The following is a 23,181-nucleotide window of genomic DNA, read 5'->3' as shown; positions in this document are numbered from 1 at the left end:
CATCTCTGTGTGCCATAATCCACCTGTGTGAGTGTGTCACGTGTACATGTGTGCCACCTGACGTCAGGCTGCATCACTGCTGCCAGCAGGGCGGGTGGGAGGAGGGTGGTTTGTGTGTGTGTATGTGTGTGTGTGCTGTCCGGCGACTAGCAACAATGTCAGAGTAATAACAACAACACCACTGCGGATGAATCACTTCAGTTCTACATTTGTATTAAGAGCTGAACTTCTTGTTTGTGTGTTTGGATGTGGTTTGCATGGTCTCAGCTCACTAGCACCCCCTAGCGGCCAGTTGCGATAACCCTTTCCTGCAGGGATCACATCCAGACAGTGCAAACTGTCCCCGGGATTAGAACTCCAGCACAATTGCAAGTCGTTTTTTCCCTTATTTTTTCTTTGAATTCATTTTTATTTTGTTATTGTTTACCCCGGATGGAGACGTACTGCCATGGCAACCAGCTGCCAACTCTCTTGGGGGACGTGAGGAGGAGCGACCTCAGTGAGGAGGTGAACAACAAGTGTGTGAGTCACGGCAGAGGAAGTCACACACCCCCCTGGAGTGTGTGTGTGTGTATGTGTGTGTACATCTGACGTATGTGTGTGTGTGTGTGTGCATCGACCTGACATGCATATCGGTCCACTTGAGGGTTTTTTATGCGTGTGTGTGCAGACCTGGAGGACTTTATAGACCGAGCACCGGTGTGTATGTGTGTGTGTGAGTGTGTGCGTGCGTGTGCGCGTGCATGCGAGGCCGCAGATTGTCTAATTAGATTACGGGCGGCTTTTCCCCGGCTAATCATCGGGGTCGCTCCTGTTTCTTTCCCTCCGAAGAGAAGCAGCCGGTTGCCAGTGAAGGTCATTCCGCCGTTACCGGGATCGTTTACCGGAACCGGAGAGGAGTGTGTGTGCGTGCGTGGGTGTGTGTGAATGTATGTGTTTGAATGTTTGCGTGCGCGCTTGTGTATTCGTGTGTTCCGTTATCGCAGCACCTCCCGGTGAGCAGGTGCGGGTGTGTTATGGGATGTCCCTGGGTGTGTGTGTGTGACGCTGCTCAGAGGAACCGGACCGCCGCCGCACACACCTGCCGCCTCCGGGAGGCGATGGGGGAACTTTCCGTGAGTAGAAAAACGTCCCGCTCCGAACCGGAGATTCGAACCCGCGGTCCGGGCTCGGCGATCTCTTTACTGCGCATGCGCGGGTTCTTGGATTAAAAACGAGTTTTAATTTTTTTTTTCGGCCAAAACAGAACGGGAATTTTATTTAAAAAAAAATGGAAAATCAAACAAACAAAAAAAAAACTGCGTACGGTTGTCCTTCCTTCCTTCCTTCCTTCCTTCCTTCCTTCCTCCCTTTCCTAATTTCCTCCCCGTCCAGATTAAGTCGCGGTTGACTGATTGACACAGATTACGGCCGAAGGCACGGAGGTCACACCGGCGGGGGGGAGGGGGGTCCTCACCGGAAGAGCCTGTCCGCTTTTCCGGTTCCGCCGACGGCTGCCGGTTCGATGGTTCGGACCCGAAAGGGTCTTATCCACTTACTTGAACAAAAATTATTTTATTAATGTATACCCTATTATATATAGTACTAACATATGCAATATTACAAAAGATGATCGATTATTTGTTGATTACAATTAAAAATAATATTGATTGATTTAATCACCTATCCTGCACCAAGGGGAACTGCGTGGTTGATTATTTCATGAACATTTTTTCATATAAATATATATATTAGAAGATATATATATGATTATCTATTATCTGTATTTTCAATTTCATATGATATAATGTTTATCATTAAGATTTTATATATTGTACTATTTCAATGATGAGATAAAATAAAATAGAATAAAAGATAAAAATTATCTTTTATTTTCAGTTCGACATACATTATTAATTTTACATGAAATAACATACATATGATTCATTATAATTTTTCAATATATATATATCATTTTTTTACACTATATATATTTATATATATAATACATCTGACTTACTTATGTATTTTTTTATTTATTATGAATTTACTATAAATTATGTATGAGTATATATCATTTATTATTTTTAAGAACACATTGTATATTATTAATCAATCATCAGTTATCTTTTATGGATATTATATTATTTCCTATTTCAGGCCTGTGTTAGTATTTGAGTCATTTTTTTAAAGGAATCAGACAAATAAATAAATAAATACAAAATCCTTTTTAATGGTTTTAATCCTACTTTGTAAAACAAAAAAAATATCATCTTTTTAAATGGTTTTAGTTTATGTTAACATCTGCTAGGTTTGAGTCTGGAAGCATCGTGTCTTTGCGTCCAGTCAGACTTCTGTAAAAGAACCTCAAATCATGCATTAATATGAATTTTCTCTGGACAAATGACTTTGTCTTTTGATGAAGGTCATCGGAGTGCCATTTCACCACAACGGCCGGACACTGGGATGTAAAATAGAAAAGCATTGTTTTTCCGTTTCACTGCAAGGAGTCGGGATCACAACATCTGCAACCTTCTCTGGGATTCCAGGAAATTGGACTTCCTGGAAACAAATGGAAAGTCTAAACAGTGGCACGATGAGAATATTATGGGAAAGAAAGTTGTATGTAATCCACATAATTCTCACTCAGCAGCCGTGTTTCACTGTAGTGCAAAGTACTTGTGAGTACTTGTAAGGTTAACAAAAATACTGATACAGTTTATGTATAAAACATTTTTTCAATGTTGTTTTTGACCATGCTGGTACATGGATCTGTCACTAGATTGCACATAAAAATAAAAATAATAATAATAATTATAATACTTATAATTTATTATTTTCTTATATAAGGTGCCTCAATCGACACTTTACTGACATTTCCATATTTGCAAAATGTAAAATAATTGTAAAAGAAATACTAAAATTTGAGCCTTAAAAGTGACAAAATGGTAATGAAAGGAGCATAGATCGAAACGGAGAATAAAAAGCATAGAATATGATTTAGATAAAATAAACTCATCCTGTGCTTGTCTCATGACTATCAAACAACAGACACTCTAATCCAACTGATCAGATTTGATCGTTTGATCTGGATCTACAATCAATACGGATCTATGGATTCGTCTTCACTTTGTTTTCACCGACGTCGACCCCGATTTCAACGAATTCACACGAAAGACAATTGAAAATGACGAGAAAGCCCTTTTTCGCCCACCTCCTGTCTGCAAAGGGAGTTTCAAAGGTGGCCTTTCAAAATAAAAGCATGGATGCTTCCCACAGGCCTCAATCACCATCGATAATTGATGATGTCACCTGTATCGCGATTAAATCAGCGCGCCGTGCCGCCATCACCGAACGTGACCTTGGGTCCTCCTCCCGGCATTAACTTCCAAATCCAATCTGCGCCGCCGTGCCGTAATTCATCCCCACGACCCTCTGATTTGATTTGTTGTCCCCCCGCCCCCCGCTGCTGCCGCCACCGCCGCCAGACCCACTAAACGCCGCAACCTCTCTCTCTCTCTCTCTCGCTCTCTCTCTCCTCACAGTCGGAGCGCCACCATCAGACCAGATCCGCTCCCCCCGCTGCCCACTGACTCTACGTTTTTTTCCCCGGGAAAGTCGTGTCCCAGAAGGAGGGCGACATGGCCAACAGCTCGCTGCGCGGCTCCAAACATGGCCGCCGTGGCGAGGCCTACCGCGAGGCCGAGTTCAGCTGCTCGCTGGCGGAGCTGCGGTCGCTGATGGAGCTGAGGGGCGCCGAGGCCCTGACGAGGATTCACGACGGATACGGCGACGTGAACGGTCTCTGCACAAGACTTAGGACCTCCACTGTCGAAGGTAAACACGTTTTTTTTCTTTTTTCTCCACTGAGTCACGGGGCCCGCCTCCCCACGGCAGTCAATTTGGACTTAAGCCCCGTCTCTTTGGAGGGTCAAAGTCGGCTGGGGGCTCCTGTTGATCCTGCTCTGCTGTGCCGCCCTGCAAAGATGGCGCCCAGGGCAGCGCGCCGCTCGTTTAAAATGCTAAACACGCAGCTCTGCTTCAGTTAGCATCCAACCACTAACAGCTACTGTTTTCCTGTTGGTTGTTGTGACAATGCCGTTCCCACGACCCCAATTGACCGTCTCCGATTGGTGATCCCGTTGCCACGGGAACATCGGTTAGCATCTCTGCAAGCAGCGCATCGGAATTCAACCCCAACTGTCTCGGATTTCGATATATTTCAGGAAACGTCCGAATCTAGGACGACTGGATTTTGCCTTAAGGACTAAATGCAGACAGGAACATCAACTCTATGTGGGTTCTCCATGTTCTCCTGCCTGGGTTCTCTCCATGTTCGAGTTCTCCTACCTTGGTACTTTCTGTAGGTTTTCTCCATGCTCTCCTGCTTGGGTTTCTCTCTGTGTTTTCTGTTTTCCTCCCGCTGTCCAAAAAAAACTGTCAGCAGGTTCACTGAAGGCTCTTAACTTTTCATAAGTGTAGATGAGAGGGTGACTGTGGCCCTGTGATTGACAGGTGAGCAGTCCAGGCCGTCACTGACCTCCACTGACCCTTCACTGACCCTCCTGCAGGCGTGCCGGACGCTCGCTTACGCAAAGAATTAACATGCAGGGGGGGGTGATTTCTATTCTGGGATTCGGCCATGACCCCCCCCCAACAAGGCTGGTGGCCAGAGAACAGGGAGACCCATTTTGAACCGCTGTTATTTGGGTGGAGTAACCTTTACAGTATGATGGAGACCCTTTTTTTGTCATGGAAACCATCATGTGTACAGGTGTAATAACAAGTGGTAATAACAATGGTAATTACCATGTTATAGCAATATAAGTAAACTTGGAAAGACTTAAAAGAAATGAAATGTTTCTTACAATCGTGTACAAATGGAACAGACAGGAGAATTTGATTAGAAGCTTCTCTTATTCTTTAGTATAGTTATCATTATTATTACAATAGTATCAAGGGGACAAGAGGACCTCTGGACTTGTGGAGTTTGCATGTTCCTCCCCCTCGGGGTTCTCCAGTTTCCTTCACAGTCCAATTGGAAAAAATTGGGAAAATTGCCACGAATGAGTGAGTGAATGATTGTTTGTCTATATATTAGGCCCTGCAATTGTCAGGCGACGGGTCCAGGGTGCACTCCGCTTCTCGGCGCTGCCCGATGGGATCGGCTCCAGCATTCCCCGAGACTCTGAGTGCAGGATAAGCAGCAGAAGATGGATGGATGAACAATAGTACCGACATTAATAATAATTACAATGATAGCAATAAAGGAGACATGGACTATTCATATTATTACTATTAATATTATTAATTAAAAACAAAATAAATTATTGTTTTCATTAATAATCATAACAGCAGCATAAATAATAATATTAATATTTCTCCTATAATAACAACAATGATGATAATAATAATTATTTATATTATTAGTATTATATATCATTTATTACGCATTATATATTAGTATTTTAAACACAGGTGATGATATCAAGCCCTGCCACTTGTGATTGGCTCAGGTCTCCTGGACCTGTTTAGCAGGGTGCCGGATGGAGGATCCAGGAACTTTTTTATTTTGGACTACAGACGCAACACACACCGACTGGACCTCCAACAAGGTGTTTATTGATCCAGCACTGATCGATCAGTCGATCTGTTGCGTATTTAAGAGCCCAAAGACCAGCCAATCAGGAGGCCGTGAAACTGGTCGACTTTTAACTCGTCGATCAGAGGGTTGACAAGTCCAGAGCTGGTCGACGCCCCTCCTGAAACTTTGGGGTTCAAAACACACACACATCCTCATACACACCAAATCACGCAGGAATGGGTGATTCCAGCATGTAGACACCGGACGTCTCCCGTACCGCCATCATTTGACATTTCCCCCCCCCTCATCACTAATTCATGGGCGCTGTCCGTCTTGCAGCCGCCCGGTAAACACCCCCAGCACCCAGTATAAACACCTCCGGCGCCCGGGCCTCCTGCTGCCACGCAGCGCCAAATGTCAGCCAGCAGCTTGAAATCGCTAGAAAAATCTATCATGTAACTTCTGTGTGTGTGTGTGTGTGTCTGTGGCGACAGCTGGGCGGTGGATGCATTAACTCTTAGCGTAATCCGTTTCACCTGAAAGCACCGAGCCCCTCCTCCCCCTGCCCTCTGCTCGTCTGGCCGAAATCACAATCGCCATGTTTTAAAACGCTGAACCAGACAGAAGGAATTTACTTTTTAGGATCCCGTAGTGTGTGTTTGTGTGTGTGTGTGTATGTGTGTGTGTGTGTGAGTGTGTGTGCGTGTATATGTGTGAGTGTGTGTGTGTGTGTGTGTGTGTGTGTGTGTGGCGGATTAGTGGAAGTTGAGTCCTCGTGTGCAAATTTGACTGAATTATTATTTAAACCGTAAAGATGTTCAGGAAAAACACAGAAACGGAGTGGAGCTCCTGGGAATTAGGACTATTCAGGGGGCGGGGCTTAGCCTGTCAATCATCCAAGGATGTCCAATCATCTGCCCTCTCATCCAAGCCTGACCTCAGTGGACCATCTGACTGCTTTTGGAGAATGACAAACAATCAATCAATCCATAACTCAATCAGTCAATTAATCGATCAATTAATGGATCAGTTGAGAGTGACCGGGAGGATTGACCATCTCCTGGTTTTGGAAAGGAGAATTATTTTGATTAAAATCAGTAAAACTCTTGTTGAGGACTATATCAATTACTGAATGTCACGTCATCTTTTCCTCTGATTTCATGGCTCTTTAAATGTTCTTTTCCGCGTATAGGCTGGTTGCTTGGGTCTTCCTTTCCTCTGATTTGGTGTTTACTCATGACTTCCCTTCCTCTGGCTAGTTCTTCATGATATAATTTCCTCTGATTGGATGTTTCTTTGCACCTTCCTTTACTCTCATTGGTTGTCTCTTGATGCTTTAATTGACTGATGTTGATTGATGTTTTTTTTTTCTCTATGACTACCTCTCCTCTGATTGGCTGTTTCTTTACATTCACTTCCACTACATGGCTGGTCCTTTATGTCTTCCTGCTCTCTGATTGGAAGGTTCTTTATATCTTAATTTACTGCGATTGCCTGTTTCCAGTATGACTTACTTTACTCTTATTGGCTGTTTCTTCATGCTTTGCCTTCTCTGATTGGCTACTTCTTCACACCCTCTTTGCCTCTGATTGGCCCTTTTTTACACCGTCTTGTACTCTAATTAGCTGTTTCTTATGACTCACTTTCCTCTGATTGGCTGGTTCGTTACACTCTCATTCCATTTGCTGGTTCTTCATATATCCCTGTACTCTGATTGGCTGGTACTTTATGTTTTAACTTACTCTTATTGGCTGTTTCCTTATGACATTCTAGCCTCTGATTGGCTTGGTCTTTAAAGCTTCCTTTACTCTGATTGGATGTTACTTTAGGACTTCCTTCTCACTATTTAGATTTTTCTTTATGCTTTTAATTCACTCTGATTGGCTGGTTCTTTACCCAATTGGATGTTTTTAGACGTTACTTTACTCTGGATTTGTTGTTTGTTACTTAATGTGTAGCTTAACTCCAAGTGTCTGTTTCTTTGCGTCTTCTTTGGCCAGTTCCTTACACTAATCATGTATATATTTGTGAAAACAGTTTAGCCAGACGCAGAGTGTAGCATTGACCTATCCACTTTTTCCTATTGGTCTGATGTGTAATTGGCCTGGACGGGGTGGGGGGTCGGAGGGGGGTTCATCGAAGATCCCTGCTGCTCCAGGACCTGAGAATAGAACCAGCTGGCGGATATTTTTAACCTGATCTCGTTTGGCTCCGTTGTGAGATCTCTGTAAACACTCGGCTTTTCACTTTAGCTCGTTAGCATCCGGTCGCTAATGCATCAGTATGCAGCATAGTACTCACTTCCTGTCCCAGGCATCCGTGATCACTGATGTTTTGCTGACAGAGACAGGGCTTTGTTGCAATTTTCATTTATTTCCTAATTTTGCTCCTTTTTTCCCATATTGTCTCTATTTCCCATTGCTCACGTTGCTTTTCCCTTGCAGAAAATCATCCGACCTCCAGGTCTACAGATTGCGAGTCCGTAGATCTAGAACACTGCAAGTCATGTTCCGTCAAGCTCTAGTGGATATTGAGTGAATTAATGTCTTCAGAATTTTGAAACGCTATTTTAAACGCAATGGGTCACTGAACGCGTCGTGAATTCTCAAAAAAAAATGTCAATAAAAATGCAGTATCGCAATTTGACCACAAGGGCCACCCTAAACACCTGATGAAGTCTAACCCATTTTAGCCGTCATCCATGGATCACCTTGGCCAGTGTCCGTCACCATCCTAGGATTTTAAAACTTGCTAGCTGCCACATCTTTGGATGAAAGTGCATCAGTTCCTCCTTTCCTACGATCAGAAATATTAAAATTTGATATCAGTAAATACTTGAATTTCCCCCATGCTGGACCAATAAAGTTGTATCTTATCCTGCCTGATTTCAAGTGGTTATTTAATTGTTTTTTTCTTTAAATCGCCACTTTCCAGATGAATTAAAAAAAGGTCTCCCGCTGCAGGTCTGGACGGGAGGCCGGAGGACATCGACCGGAGGAAGCGGGAGTTTGGCCAGAACGTCATCCCCCCAAAGAAGCCCAAGACCTTCTTGCAGTTGGTATGGGAGGCCCTGCAGGATGTCACGCTCATCATCCTGGAGGTTGCCGCCATCATCTCCCTGGGCCTCTCCTTTTACAAGCCGCCGGACGCCGAGCGTCAGAGTGAGTGTCGTCGGTTTGGCTAGTCCCCTGACGCACAAGGCTGTTTGTTGCTATGGTGATCACATAAGGATAGAAGGGAGATATCAGATAGGGCACGCTGTCACCATACAACAAGAAGGCTTCTGATTTTGGTGAAGGGTTGACAGGGTATTCCTTTGTGTTCCTGTCTTCTCCTGCTTGCGTTCTCTCCATGTTCATGTTCTCCTGCCTAGGTTCTCACCAGGTTCTCCGTCTTCCACCCCATAGTCCAAAAAAGTGATAGGTTGAATGGTTGGATGTCTCTATAATTGGTCCTATGATTGACAGCTTACTGGCCGAGGTTAAACCCAGACCCTTGCTGTGACAGCTTGGATTTGCTCCAGACCCCATGACCACAGTGGCAAAATAAATCAAACAATGTTTTATTTCATGTCTGCTATCACAAGTAAAGATTCTAATGTGTTATACATTATTACTCTATTATTCCTCATAGTCAAGCTGGATTACTTGCAATAAGCATCTAAGCTTGCCATTTCCTGCCCGTTACAAACTCTGTGACATCAATGTGTTCCAAAGTCTGTGTGTGTGTGCTAGCATGCATGCTAGCAGTTGGCCTGATGGCACCATGTGATCAATCACACCTGCGGCGAGGCTACAAGGTCAGGTAGCTAATTAAGAGACGAAGCACCCAGCGGGGAAGAACCCAAGAACAGTAATGACACCCGTGATCCTGGGCAGAGCCAACGTTGTATGCTTGTTTTATAACTAGCCACCGTCGCATGTGTGTGTGTGTGTGTGTGTGTGTGTGTGTGTCCAGACTGTGGCGAGGCAGCTGGGGGTGTGGAGGAGGAGGGTGAAGGTGAGACGGGCTGGATCGAGGGCGCCGCCATACTCCTGTCTGTCGTCTGCGTTGTCCTGGTCACCGCCTTCAATGACTGGAGCAAGGAGAAGCAGTTCCGTGGCCTCCAGAGCCGCATCGAGCAGGAGCAGAAGTTCACGGTGGTCCGGGGCGGCCAGGTGATACAAGTCAAAGTGTCTGAGATCGTCGTCGGTGACATCGCGCAGATCAAGTACGGTGAGGAGACGACACACGCACTTTGTTTACACCGTTTTCACCTCTTATCACCCGAGTTGTACCCTCGTGACCCTAAGTGACCCTTTCTTTGAATGTGCGTTAAAAGCCATTTCTGGTCTACCTCTCACTATGCTGGGGTGTGAGTGGAATGGCACATACCCCCCCTCAAGCCCCACCCACTCATCCATCACCCCCCACATGACTCACAACTGACCATCTGATGTACGGATTTGCCGTCTGCTAACGTTTCAGTACCTGTACTTGTCTCCAAAGGGCTTCTAAGTCTATCATTCCACCCTATTCTTGCTGACGTTCATGTTTCCCAGTCATGTATAGACAGATAATCCCCTTCAACGAAGAGATAGATGTGTGCGTCGGCGTGTTTTTGCGCTCCAGGCGACCTCCTACCTGCCGACGGCGTCCTGATCCAGGGCAACGACCTGAAGATAGACGAAAGCTCGCTGACTGGAGAGTCCGACCACGTCAAGAAGACGCTGGACAAGGACCCCATGATGCTTTCAGGTGCCTCACTTCGCTCCATCTGTCCGAGGGTTCAGCATGACCTCAGCCGTTGCCTTCGTTGTCCGTAATCAATGATCAGATTTCTGCCAATATTGATATACAATCAATAAGTCATCTATCGGAAATCTGATCTGTGTCCCACATTCCAAAACTCAAGTTCGAACGAAATTTCGAGATGTTGTCATCCCGACAACGGGAACAGATAGTTTCTTGCAGGACGCCCAAGAACTATGAACTATAAAGAACATGATTAGTCAGATATTTTTAGTGGGCAGGGCTAATGTTGAAACAGAAATTTTGTTGTACACTTGTACAGTGATGGGTAGTTTAGAGGGTGGAAGTATGACAGGATGAAGTATGAAGATCTATACAGCACATAGCATAGATTCTGGAAAGAGGGGCTGAATGTTGTGAATGGAGGAGAATGTCTGTTGCACAGGACGATGATACCCTGTAGACAAATTGGCAAACTCCAAATGGCATGCACAGATGAGGTAGAGCATCAGGCGGAATAAGATCCCAGCAGGGACGGTGGAAGGACTTCTAGGAGCATGAAAGTATGAACTTTATTCTGGAGGAGGATGTTGAGGCCTTCGTTCCCGTCGCGCAAACATCTGGGTGACTTAAAGTTAATGTCAGACAAAAACTTTCTGAAACCAACGTCTTTTTGGCACAAAGTGGACGTATCTCTGAGGTTGATTTTACGTTGTCCTGGTGTAAGCTACGCCTTTTCCCTACATTTCTGTCCCGAAATTGGGCTGACATTTTCACTGCTTTTTCTGACAACCTATTGATGGGTAGTAAACGTTTGCTTGATTGCATCAAGATTTAAATGCAGCTCAAATACCAGGTTACCAGCCAGGTTTTCAATATATCAAATATCGATACGGTTACGATACGGCCCCTGATATCCAGGATCAGTCGAAGACTGACTGATCGTAAAATGAATAGAAATGAAACTTTAAATGAGGTAAACTAGCGAGCAAAAGTATCTCAAGGCTAAACTGACTAGCTCCAAATTAGCCAAACTGAATTTTGGAACAGCTTATGCATTTTTGACCAAGCGAAACCTTACTCTAGCTAAAGCAGTTCTAAAGTAGCTGAGGCTAGCCATGACAAGCTAAACTAGCTTCAAGCTAGCCATGGTAGCTTTAAAGCTGTGTGAAAACAGCCTGAACTACCTGCTAGCTTAAAACTACTTGAAGTCAATTCAAATTGGCCTTGAGTTCGCCAAACGAGCTAAACCACGTGAGTTGACTCATTGACAGTGTTAATATTCAAACACCAAGTTGACAGAGATTATTTCTAGTGATGGCGGCAATATAAATCTATTTTTGTGAGGCATCCTATAATTACAAAGCAACCCTTTCCCATCGCCGCTTCCTCTCCAGGAACTCACGTGATGGAAGGCTCGGGTAAGATGGTGGTCACGGCGGTGGGTGTGAACTCCCAGACCGGCATCATCTTCACGCTTCTTGGCGCCGGCGAGGAAGGCGAAGGTGACGAGGAGAAGGCTGAGAGGGAGAAGAAGAAGAAGGAGAAGGAGAAGAAGAGAGAGGAGCGGAGGAAGAAGGAGAAGAAGGACAAGAAAAGTGAGTGGTTGGGTTGGTAAAGTTTTGGGGGGCGGCGAAGGAGCTCAATGGATGTAGGTTCTAACGGATGTCTCTGTTCTGCAGGTAAAAAGGAAGAGAAGGCCAAGAAAGGTGAGTCCTTGTTGTGTGTGAGTGCGACTCTGGCTTGGCACAGCAGAATACATTACATTATATTACACTGCAGTCATTTGGCAGACGCTTTTATCCAAAACGACTTACAAGAAGTGCAATTTAGTCACCGAAGATCCGAATACCCAATTAGCGTGTGGTCTCCATTGCCAGGGCGACAGGAAGCAATCACCCAAAGCTCACTATATAGATGCTGCAGTGGTTTTGGGGTTCCACGCACTGAAACGAGCACAGCATCGACGGGCGAACAGAGGAACGCGCCTCTTTGTTCCTCCAACGCCTCATGGGTTTCTGGGGTTGAAAACTTGCACTATCGTCGACGCCAACAACGCCCTTTTCAATGATTAATGTTTTGAAAAAAGCCCGGCTGATCAAAGTGTGGGGAGATAATTGGTCTCAGGTGGCTCTCAGGTCCCTCAAATCGACCTTCTAGGTTGTGACCAGAGGTCCAGGAGGCGCGAGGCATCTCCTCAAGTTATGAGCGATGGCAGCGGCAGCAGGTGCTCCTGACTCTGTTGACGGTGATTAGGACCAAGCAGATTAACGTCCTTAAGCCCAGCAGCTTCTTCCCTTCTCCTCCCTACTGTTGCCCGCCCGCCCTGTCCACTAATAACCTCATTACTGAGCCGGGATCAACACGCACACACACACACACACACACACACACACACACACACGTGCACAAGCACCCCATAGTTACCGTGCAGGACTGTTTGATGTGCCGGTTCTTCTTGCAGTGAAGGGCAACAAACCGGGACCTCTGGGTCTCTGAGACCTTGGAGGTCAAAAACCGTCATTCCAGAAACTCCATCCAAAGTCACTCATAGGTGTCATTTACTTAGAACAATTTCCCTTAATGACTGCGAGGAGCCTAAGACATATAAAAAATTGACCAATGAATGATTGGTGTGTAATGGGAAGTGAGAAATGATGCCCACTAGTGGGCAGAGATAACTTCCAGGGTACTTTTTTGGCCAAAGGCTCACCGGGTCTTGGGCACTTTGTCCTCAGGAAAGAGCAAGGACGGGGCGGCGGTGGAGATGCAGCCACTCAACGAGGATGGGGAACCGGAGAAAAAGAAGAACAACCCGCGCAAGAAGGAGAAGTCAGTCCTGCAGGGGAAGCTGACCAAGCTGGCGGTGCAGATCGGCAAAGCGGGTAGGAGCAGCAAATCAGGGTTCCTCTGTTCTGTCTGGTCATTTTACGAGAGTACAACTTCAGATCCTTTGACTTTCCGCCCCTACCAGGTCTCTTCATGTCAACCCTCACTGTCCTCATCCTTATCACCCGCTTCCTGATCGATACCTTTTGGATCCAAGCGGTGCCCTGGGTCAATGAGTGTTTGCCCATCTACGTGCAGTTTCTGGTCAAGTTCTTCATCATCGGTGTGACGGTGCTGGTGGTGGCCGTCCCCGAGGGCCTCCCTCTGGCCGTCACTATCTCCCTGGCCTACTCAGTCAAGGTACCCCAAGAGAACATCTGTTATGAACAGTGACCAAGGCTAGAGGACATGTTTAGGAAGTTTCCACAAGCTGACATGAGGGTGAGAGGCGGGGTTTAACCTGGAATCTCCAGGTTTCCCTGCCTGGGTTCTCTCCAGGTTCTCTGTCAGCCTTCCACAGTCAGCAGGTTCATTGAAGACTCCCACATTGTCCAAATGTATGAACACTTAGATGACTCCGTATGTGGACGTGAGATTGACAGGTGACCCGTCCAGATTAGGCCCTGCCTCTAGTCCCAGAGTCAGCTGTGATTGGCTCCATCCTCCATTACACATTATACTGTAGATACCGGATGGATGGATGTCATTGTTACTTTTCCAGGAACCAGACATGTAACTTTCACGTTGAGTGTCCTGATACTTCACGCTCCGTAATCCCTGTTTCTCTGATGTTCCTCTTGTCTGCCAGAAAATGATGAAGGACAACAACTTGGTCCGACACTTGGATGCCTGCGAGACGATGGGCAACGCCACCGCTATCTGCTCCGACAAGACGGGCACACTCACCATGAATCGCATGACGGTTGTGCAAGCTTACATCGCCGGGCACTACTACAAGAAGGTGCCGGAGCCGGACGCGATCCCCACCAAGGTCCTGGATCTGCTTGTCCTCGGTATCGGGGTCAACTGCGCCTACACCACCAAGATTATGGTGAGCATTAAAAATAGCCGTCCATTCAGGGAGCTGGGCGTGCTAAGCGTTTGGCAAGGGAGAGCGCGGCAGCCTGGAAATGAGCCACCTGGTGGCTTCGCCTGAGGTCCACTGTCTCAGATCGGTCCAAAGAGGAGACACAACCAGGTGAACGCTCCTCCACCCTTACCTCCTGCTTCTACAGAGGGACAGCACAGTCGCCTACACGCAAAAGTACCTACGTAGTACCAACACTACATAGGGAATGGCACCACATGTTGCCATGGTGATGTCAAAACGACCGGATGTACTGAATAGTTAAATAGCCAATATGGTATTTGTTGGAGTCAGGGGGCCGGACCGAGGGAATGTGGACGGTTGTTTAGAGATGAAGAAATGAAGATACTCGTTGAAGCAATGAAGAAAGATCAGAATTCAAGAGGAAGAGATGTAACAGGAGGTTCTTGACAGAGTCTGTTGGTATGACCCACTGGTCCTTTCTGTGTCTGTCTTGGTTCTCTCCATGTTCTCCTGCCTGGATTCTTTTTCTATATTGGTTTTCTCCATGGTTCTCTTCATGTTCTCCCATCTGGTTTCACTCCTTGTTCTTCTGCCTGCCCACCAGTCAGCAGGTTCATCGGAGACTCTAAATTGTCCATGGGTGTAAACGAGAGGGTTGGATGTCTCTTGGACCTTGTGATTAACAACTGACAACGACAGCCATGATTGGCTCCTAACCCTGGCGCCAGTTCATCTTCTAATGTTCAGTTCCTGTGATTGACAGGCGACAAGCCAAGGTTAAACCCCACCCTCAAGCCCCTGATGTCAGCTGGGATTGGCTACCACGTGGCTGCTCCAACGAGCCGTGAACTTTCATGGCAATATGACAGCCGCAGCAGCGGGATGATGAGCGCCATGCACATGCACACACACACATACACTGCCCTTTTGCCGCTCATCACTTCTATGAGGAGCACCTTTAAAGGGTGGTTGAAGCTCTAAAGATGCTTTCTAAGGCTGTGACCAACCTGTCAGTTGTGTATCTGTGAAGGGATGATTTCCTGTACTTTCGCGAAACGGCGCATCTCCAGGGCTTTCGCGGTTTACATTGAAGCATCAAGCTTCGCTCTTCGCGCTTTTGCCACGTTTTCTGCCACTGCCTGGCCTGTGATCACGATCAAACCCTCCCAACATGGCGTTACGTTCAAGAAAGGATGACATTGGGGTTGAAAATACGGGAGGGGTCGCAAAGTGCTTTTCCTTTCGGCTTTTCCCTTCAGGGGTCGCCACTGTGAATCAACTTACTCCATCTAACCCTATTCTCTGTATCTTCTTTCACACCAACTAACTTCATGTCTTCTTCATGTCCTCTTTCACTCTATTTATACATCTTCTCCTTGGTCTTCCTCTTGACTTCCTGCCTGACACTTCCAACCTCAGCATCCTTCTACCAATATATTCGCTGTCCCTCCTCTGCACCTGAAAAAGATCTCTGAAAAACATGTGTTGTCCCTCTTATGGACTCATTCCTGAGCCCATCCATCTTCTTCACTTCCAAAGAGAACCTCAACATCTTCATCTCTGCTACCCCCAGATCTGCTTCCTTGTCTTTTCCTCTATGCCACTGTTTCAAAAAGCATACAACATCGCTGGTCTCACCACTTGCTGAGAAGTGAAGAGAAGTGCAAAACACAGTTATGGTCCAAAAAAAAAAAATATTGGTATGGACTGTACAGTATGTGTCCTTCCCAGACCTGCACCGGTTGCTTCTAGAGCTCTCGGATTGGGTTCTAAACTGTCACCCTTCTTCCAGACTCCGGAGAAGGAGGGTGGGCTACCCCGACAGGTGGGGAACAAGACTGAATGTGCCTTACTGGGGCTCACCCTCGACCTGCGGCGGGACTACCAGACCATTCGGAATGAGATTCCGGAGGAACGGCTCTTCAAGGTGTACACCTTCAACTCCGTCAGGAAGTCTATGAGCACAGTGCTGAAGAACCATGATGGCAGCTATCGAATGTTCAGCAAAGGGGCCTCTGAGATCTTGCTCAGAAAGTAGGTACCACCGTGGGTGTCGGTGCCTCTTTGGGTGCACGCAGACCGCTGCATGACTCCGTGCTTCCGGTTCAAGGTGCTGCAAGATCCTGATGGACAACGGTGAGGCCAAAGCCTTCAAGTCGCGGGACCGAGATGACCTGGTGAGGAAGGTGGTCGAGCCAATGGCGTCTGAGGGTCTGAGGACCATCTGCCTCGCCTACAGAGACTTCCCCAACTCGGAGGAGCCGGACTGGGATGACGAGGGCCACATCCTCAGCGGCCTCACCTGCATCGGCGTGGTCGGCATCGAGGACCCAGTGCGACCAGAGGTACCTCGCCCTGGTTGGGCGTTGAAGCAGCTGCTCGACTTCCATCGGTCGTGTCCTCGCACCTCCTCAATCCTCTCCACCTCTTCTTACCCTCCTGCCAGGTACCGGACGCCATCAGGAAGTGCCAGCGTGCCGGGATCACCGTGCGCATGGTGACCGGGGACAACATCAACACTGCCCGCGCAATTGCCACCAAGTGCGGCATCTTGCACCCTGGGGATGACTTCCTGTGCCTGGAAGGAAAGGAATTCAACCGGCGGATCCGGGACGAACTGGGAGAGGTCAGGCAAAGTCACCTGCGTTGGCACCCTTAAAACACCTCGAAATTCTGTTTCAGGGGACTCAACTGCACCCCCTTGTGACAATGGATGTTATCAACTTCTATTGCTCCATTAAAAAGGAATTGCCCCCAAAAAACTGAAATCTAATGGGGAGCCTTCTTTACTCCATCAAACCCTGGATGTTTTTCAAGATGTTTTACTCCACCCTTCCACCTCCGCAGATTGAACAGGAGCGTATCGACAAGATCTGGCCCAAACTGAGAGTCCTCGCCAGGTCCTCCCCAACAGACAAGCACACTCTGGTCAAAGGTGGGGTGCACGAACTGGGTTGAAGGCAATGGTCAGAGAGGAGGGGGCTTAGAGTGGAGAGGCTCACTTAGTCCACAGATGGATGTGTCTCAGGTGTGTGTGTGTGTGTGTCACCACCCCCCCACCTCCCCCATACCAGGTATCATCGACAGCACGGTTCTGGAGCAGAGGCAGGTTGTCGCGGTAACCGGGGATGGAACAAATGATGGCCCCGCCCTCAAGAAAGCCGACGTGGGCTTTGCCATGGTAACGGCCATCATCAACCCCAGTGGCGAGAACCCCCACGTGCTGTCTTTATGTTTTTATTCATATCTTGAAGACAGTAAGATATAAGTGAATGTCCTGAATCAGTATTCTATGTGTTTTTTTAAGAGTAAAGCAAATACCTATCTTCAGAGCAAAATATGAACATAATGTGAAAATGAATCGCTTCACCCCACCTCCTGCAGGGAATCGCCGGGACAGATGTGGCCAAGGAGGCCTCCGACATTATCCTGACGGACGACAATTTCTCCAGCATCGTGAAGGCAGTGATGTGGGGCAGGAACGTTTACGACAGCATCTCCAAGTTCCTGCAGTTTCAGCTGACTGTCAATGTGGTTGCCGTCATTGTGGCGTTCACCGGCGCCTGCATCACCCAGGTCCGTTTTGTCCGCTGGTGCTCCTTGTGATTGGCTGAAATGGGATAGCAGGGTGTGATTTGCAGATGGAAATGAAATGCAGGCAGAATGATTACAGTTATTATTGCTATGGGCTGATAGCAATTTCTGCTGGTGGCCTCAGTTCTCCCTCAGGAACTATGAGAGGGGAAGGTATGCAAAATCTATGACGCAGGACAAGGAGGGGCTGCCTATGCATATGAATACATATTAATTAATGTTGCATTCTTCCAAGCTCTGTCTGTAAATAACCCAATTCACATTTTTTGCCTTTAAATGTCATCAGCGCAACTGAAACGTGGTTTTCGTGATTATTGTTCTAATGTTCACCTTTGTACGGGTTGCCGGATAGCACTTCTGGGCTTTTATTTTGAAAACTAGTCACTATCCACTTCCGGTAGCACAGGGAGTCAGGAATAAACGCAGCTTGACGAAATGGCTAAACGAACGGAGAAAGTAATCCGAAAATATAAACCAATATGATGTACTATCAGCGCACCCAATCCCCGCAAAGAGTTTCTAGGTAAAATATAGTTGTATTTTGTGTATTTCTTTGATTATTGACAACTTTTCTGTGTTTGTTATCATTAATGTTAGCTTAATTGGATGTATAGCGTTAGCTCCGAAGCTGCAGTAATTGATGTGTGTTCGATTGAATTTGAAATTACTTTTGAATTATCTTTATTAGTTTCAATGTTTGATAATCTATCGGTGAGATCGGATAAAACTTTATGATTAAAATTCCGTCGCCATGAAAGCGACTACCTCAATAAAGTAACTTGTGATCACAATCAGCGCTGATTGGCCAGCTTGCTTTATTGACGGTCGAATGCGGAAGTAATAAAAATGTTTATGTTTTCGGTTCTGTTTTTGAAGGTCCAACAGGCGTGGCCACTGATATGAACGGGGAATGTCATTAATCCAAAGATCCCGCTCAATTGGGTTTTCATTTTGTATATCTGATCACACAGGAGGCAATGTTTTCAGAGAAATGCCATGATGATTGTATGTCTGTCGAATTTGAATGGAGGTGATAATTGTCAATCACCGATTGTGCATCTTTGTCTGGTTCTCAAGGACTCTCCCCTGAAAGCGGTGCAAATGTTGTGGGTGAACCTCATCATGGACACCTTCGCCTCGCTGGCGCTCGCCACCGAGCCGCCGACTGAGTCACTGCTGCTGAGGAACCCGTACGGCCGCAATAAACCACTGGTGTCCCGCACCATGATGAAGAACATCCTTGGGCACGCCATCTACCAACTGACCATAATCTTCACCCTGCTCTTCATTGGTCAGTGAATGCGCCACTGTGATGTGCTCTGGGGTCCTGCTCGTGGTGTGTTTGTGTTTGGAGCAGCACTGGGTCATAAAGGAACTGAGATAGATTCCTATTGAAAGAAGAGAGGGTTGTATTCTAAGATTGCTCAAATTTGATTCTCGCATATGTAATCAAATTAAACATGCTGACGTGTGGAGCACGGTGACGCAGAGGTTAGCACTTCCATCAAGACGGCCCCTGGTTTTATTATTAATTTATAAAGAACTTGAAAATAGTTTTTTTTTTTAATTTAAAGTTTAAGCTTTTGCATTGGGTTCAAATGAGAAAATCCAGCGATTTCTATAAATGTGCAGGTCATCAAAGCGAAGCAGCTACAATCTAAAATAACATGGGGTTGTTTTTGCGAAGTGTTGTCCACACGTAGATAAGTACTGCATTTCAGGCTATGGCTGATCTGGACTGTGAACATTTGCTTAAGTTTCAGGATATCAAGGTTTTTGGTACTTGCTAAAAAGTGTGCCTTCAGTTTAATCAACCATCAGCACAGCAGTGGAAATCCTCACCATAACTTGGCATGATTTGTCCGGTGATGTGGTACAATCATAGGAAACAAGAGGACCAAGACGGGTTCCCTGGGGAACACCATATTTAATCTTAATATGTAACACTACACACTAACACTGAAGTAAACAAGTCGCCCCCTCCCCCAACATAAAACAAGAATGGCTGCCTGCCTTGAAGCCCAACAACAGGAACAATGAATTGGAACTGGGGTCGATGTTGCAGGATTGTGTTTTGCTGTTCGTTGGAACAGCAAGCAGCCCAAAGTAATGGTTCATTACTTTGTGTTTCCAGTTTCCGAGGTGGAGTATTACTACTGTAGAAAAGTTGAAGGTTAATATCGGTTTTCATCCATTCCCCTCACAGGTGAAGTGATTTTTGACATCGACAGCGGCAGGAATGCCCCGTTGCACGCCCCGCCCTCCGAGCACTACACCATCGTCTTCAACACGTTTGTCCTGATGCAGCTGTTCAATGAGCTCAACGCCCGGAAGATCCACGGAGAGAGGAACGTCTTCGAAGGCGTCTTCAACAACCCCATCTTCTGCACCATTGTCCTGGGTACCTTCATCATCCAGGTAACCCGCCACTGTCCTGGCATCGCAGGAATGAGAAGAACTTCCCGTTTGACACCGTCCCTCCATCCACCCACAGTTCGTCATTGTGCAGTTTGGAGGCAAACCTTTCAGCTGCGTGAGTCTGAGCATTGAGCAGTGGCTGTGGTGCGTCTTCATGGGCCTCGGCAGCCTCCTTTGGGGACAGGTGAGACGCAACCTCTTGCCCTGGTTCTCTTGTCTGTGTCTTTTGACCTAACAGACGGATGTTCTATGTCCCTCAGCTGGTTTCCAGCATTCCCACCAGCTGGCTAAAATTCCTAAAGACGGCGGGCCACGGCACCAAGCAGGAGGAGATCCCCGAGGAGGAGCTGGAGGAGATGAAGGACATGGACGAGATCGACCACGCTGAGATGGAGCTGCGGCGGGGCCAGGTGCTCTGGTGCCGAGGCCTCCAGCGCATCCAGACGCAGGTACCTTTCTTCAGCCACACAGCTAGGTCATGGTACTCATTTGGCAAGAGGCGGACCGTCAAAATAAAAACCCTGACAGGAAGGCTGATATAGCTAGCTGACATGGCTCGGCGAGCACAGAGTAGAATATGTAGTTTTCTTCTTCCTCGTTGAATTGTACCCTGGACCTTCTGCTCCCACCTGACCTGAGTGCCTCCATCTTGGACAGATCCGGGTGGTGAACGCCTTCAGGGACAGCGTCTCTCCGTATGAGAACCTGGAGACACCCGAGGCCCGCAGCTCCATCCACAACTTCATGAGTCACCCCGAGTTCCGCATTGAGGACTCGGAGACGCAGATCCCCCTCATCGACGAGGCGGAGGGTGAGGACGATCCCCCGACCAAGAGGAATTCCATCGTCGTGCCGCCGCCGCTGACCTCGCTGCCGCCACTTCAGGCCTTGCCCATCCAGAACAACAACACGTTGGGCCGAGGGGTCCAGCTGCACAAGGACGGATCCAGGTCCAGCCTGATCCCCCCCAACTCAGCAGGGCTGCCGCCGTGTCCGGGGAGCCCCCTGCACAGCCTGGAGACCTCGCTTTGAAGCCCCTCCTACATCCCCCTCAAGCCCCCCGCCACCCGTCGGACTGGACCACTTCCTGTTTTGAACTGTGTTTGTCTGGTGACGGACATTCAAAACCTCCATTTTTTTTTAGGCTCCAGGAACCAGAAAAGTTCTGTGGTCGTGCTCAAATTGGCGGCGGGGGCAGAGGGCAGAGGGGCGGGGTCACGCAGCCCTTTCCCTTCTTTAATTTGATAGCCATGAACTCTGCAGTCGTCGTCTAGGGGAAGAGTTTTCGTGAGGTGATTGGTTATGATGATTTTTTTTTTTTTTTTTTTCTCCCGATTTGTAAATATCGCTGTCGGTGTTCAGACTTAGTCCAAGCTGGAGGTCCATCCGTCGGCTGACAAGCCAGTGCGGTGATCTGACGGGGCTCAGCTTAGTTTCGTGTCAGTGATTTTACTGTGTGCGCCCCCTGATCACCGTGTAGCTCCGCCCAGCTTTGAGGGAACACAACAACTTTTTTGGGGGGGACTTCCTGTGTTTGTGCAGCGAGACGGCAAAACGGACGTCTATCTCACTGCTCGGAACAGCCTACACCCTGCTAGCTCACTTAGCGCAATGAATATTAGGCTATGCTAACTGTTAGCCCTCCCCTATTCGAAAACACACTCCAACCCTCAGCTACATCGCAGGCCGTAGCTGGTGGAAACTAACACAGACGGAACTACTTTCCTGACTCGAGACGCTAATCTGCTCAGCGGATTTAAGAATGAGCTGCTAGCAGTCTCATGTTCAGAAATGAGGAAGCAGGAAGTCATACTTTGGCAAGTTGCCTTGATAAATCACGATTTCCTCTATATGCCACCGTCTTCTCGTCGCCCAGCGGACTACGAAAGTTGGAACATTCTTCAGAAGTATGCTAACGCTCCCCGGGTTCTACCCCCTCGCGCCCAGCACCGAGTGGAAAGACGTCCTGCTTCTTGTCTTGCTGCAGGAACCACGACAAGGCTGTCGAGATGTTTGGCCCAAAACTCGTCATGTTTCATCAATGTAGAAGTGATGGGAGGGACGAGGATGGGGTGGGGGGTGGGAAGAGGAGGAGGGGTTACTCTTATCCTTGCAGTGTTTGTAGACCAAAGAGTTTGATGTGAATGTCAAATGTTGGATTTTATTTTAGTATTTTTGTAAAGGCAAAAACAATATTTAGGTATTATTTTCAAGATGTTAACCCTCCCACACCATCACCAACCCCCCCAAAAACGATAGACTCCCGGGAGATTTCTCTCGACTTCACATCCCACGGAAGAAGGAATCTGAAGATGTAATGGATGATTTTTTTTTCATACCAGACATCGAAGAAGAAGAAGAAGGGGAACAAAAGACTTATTTGTCAAAAGTTTTATTGAGGACCTACTTTTTCCGGACCGAATGACGACCCCTGAGCGCTCACCGTGGGCATCTGCATGTTGACCTTTTGCAGGGAAACGAGACATTTCTGTTTTAAAATTCTAAACTGAACGTGAATAAAAAAAGTCACTGCGGGAAAAGAGACTTCTGTTTTGTTTTTGTTTTTTTTGATTGTATTTTACATATACTATTTTGTCAGCAGATTTGACGATTTTAAATAATGCGTCAGAAAATGCGTCCCTTCATTTCGTGATTGTTTTTTGTTTTTGTTTTTAAAGATACCCAAATACAGGATGTCTCAAAATTCTGGGTGGTGTGGCGGTCAGGGCTTGCACCTCCCAACACGAAGGTCCCTGATTGGCTTGCACGTCCCAACACGAAGGTCCCTTATTGGATTACAAACGGGTGGGTCTTTCTGTATCTTTCTGTATGGGCTCTCCATGGGTTTCTTTGCTGTCAAGTGTCTATTGAAAGAGTTAATGGTTGTGTGTCTATCTGACGAATGAATGAGTGAATGGTTGTTTCTTTCTTCCTTTTCAACACTAGTTAAACGCTTATTTAATAGATGCCTACTATCATTATTATGAAAGTATAA

General features: G+C 46.9%; 1 protein-coding gene across 1 annotated transcript; it reads left to right on the top strand.

The window, feature by feature from the left end:
* Nucleotides 1-258: 258 nt before the first annotated feature.
* LOC147232444 (plasma membrane calcium-transporting ATPase 1-like) lies at nucleotides 259-22,726 on the top strand. Its single transcript, XM_086149288.1, has 21 exons — nucleotides 259-1,115; nucleotides 3,525-3,816; nucleotides 8,527-8,724; nucleotides 9,521-9,778; nucleotides 10,175-10,300; nucleotides 11,692-11,892; nucleotides 11,977-12,003; nucleotides 13,033-13,179; nucleotides 13,269-13,483; nucleotides 13,932-14,174; nucleotides 15,967-16,208; nucleotides 16,285-16,519; nucleotides 16,621-16,800; nucleotides 17,022-17,109; nucleotides 17,249-17,355; nucleotides 17,559-17,750; nucleotides 18,846-19,059; nucleotides 19,975-20,186; nucleotides 20,263-20,370; nucleotides 20,447-20,635; nucleotides 20,844-22,726. The coding sequence occupies exons 2-21, from the start codon at nucleotides 3,621-3,623 to the stop codon at nucleotides 21,216-21,218; spliced, it is 3,753 nt and encodes a 1,250-aa protein (XP_086005414.1). The 5' UTR covers nucleotides 259-1,115; nucleotides 3,525-3,620; the 3' UTR covers nucleotides 21,219-22,726.
* The last annotated feature ends 455 nt before the right edge of the window (nucleotides 22,727-23,181 follow it).

The sequence above is a fragment of the Fistularia commersonii genome, chromosome 7, assembly GCF_037954325.1.
Source record: "Fistularia commersonii isolate RoL2024-O1a breed Wild chromosome 7, RoL_Fcom_v1.0, whole genome shotgun sequence".
NCBI lineage: Eukaryota > Metazoa > Chordata > Actinopteri > Syngnathiformes > Fistulariidae > Fistularia > Fistularia commersonii.
Note: the sequence above shows the minus strand (reverse complement) of the source record. Positions and strands in the feature narration are given on the sequence as shown.

Coding starts and splice junctions, on each gene's coding strand:
- LOC147232444 (XM_086149288.1), top strand. CDS start 3,621: ATGGCCAACAGCTCGCTGCGCGGCTCCAAACATGGCCGCCGTGGCGAG. Junction 16,801..17,021: donor TCCGGGACGAACTGGGAGAG/GTCAGGCAAAGT, acceptor CCACCTCCGCAG/ATTGAACAGGAGCGTATCGA. Junction 20,636..20,843: donor TCCAGCGCATCCAGACGCAG/GTACCTTTCTTC, acceptor CATCTTGGACAG/ATCCGGGTGGTGAACGCCTT.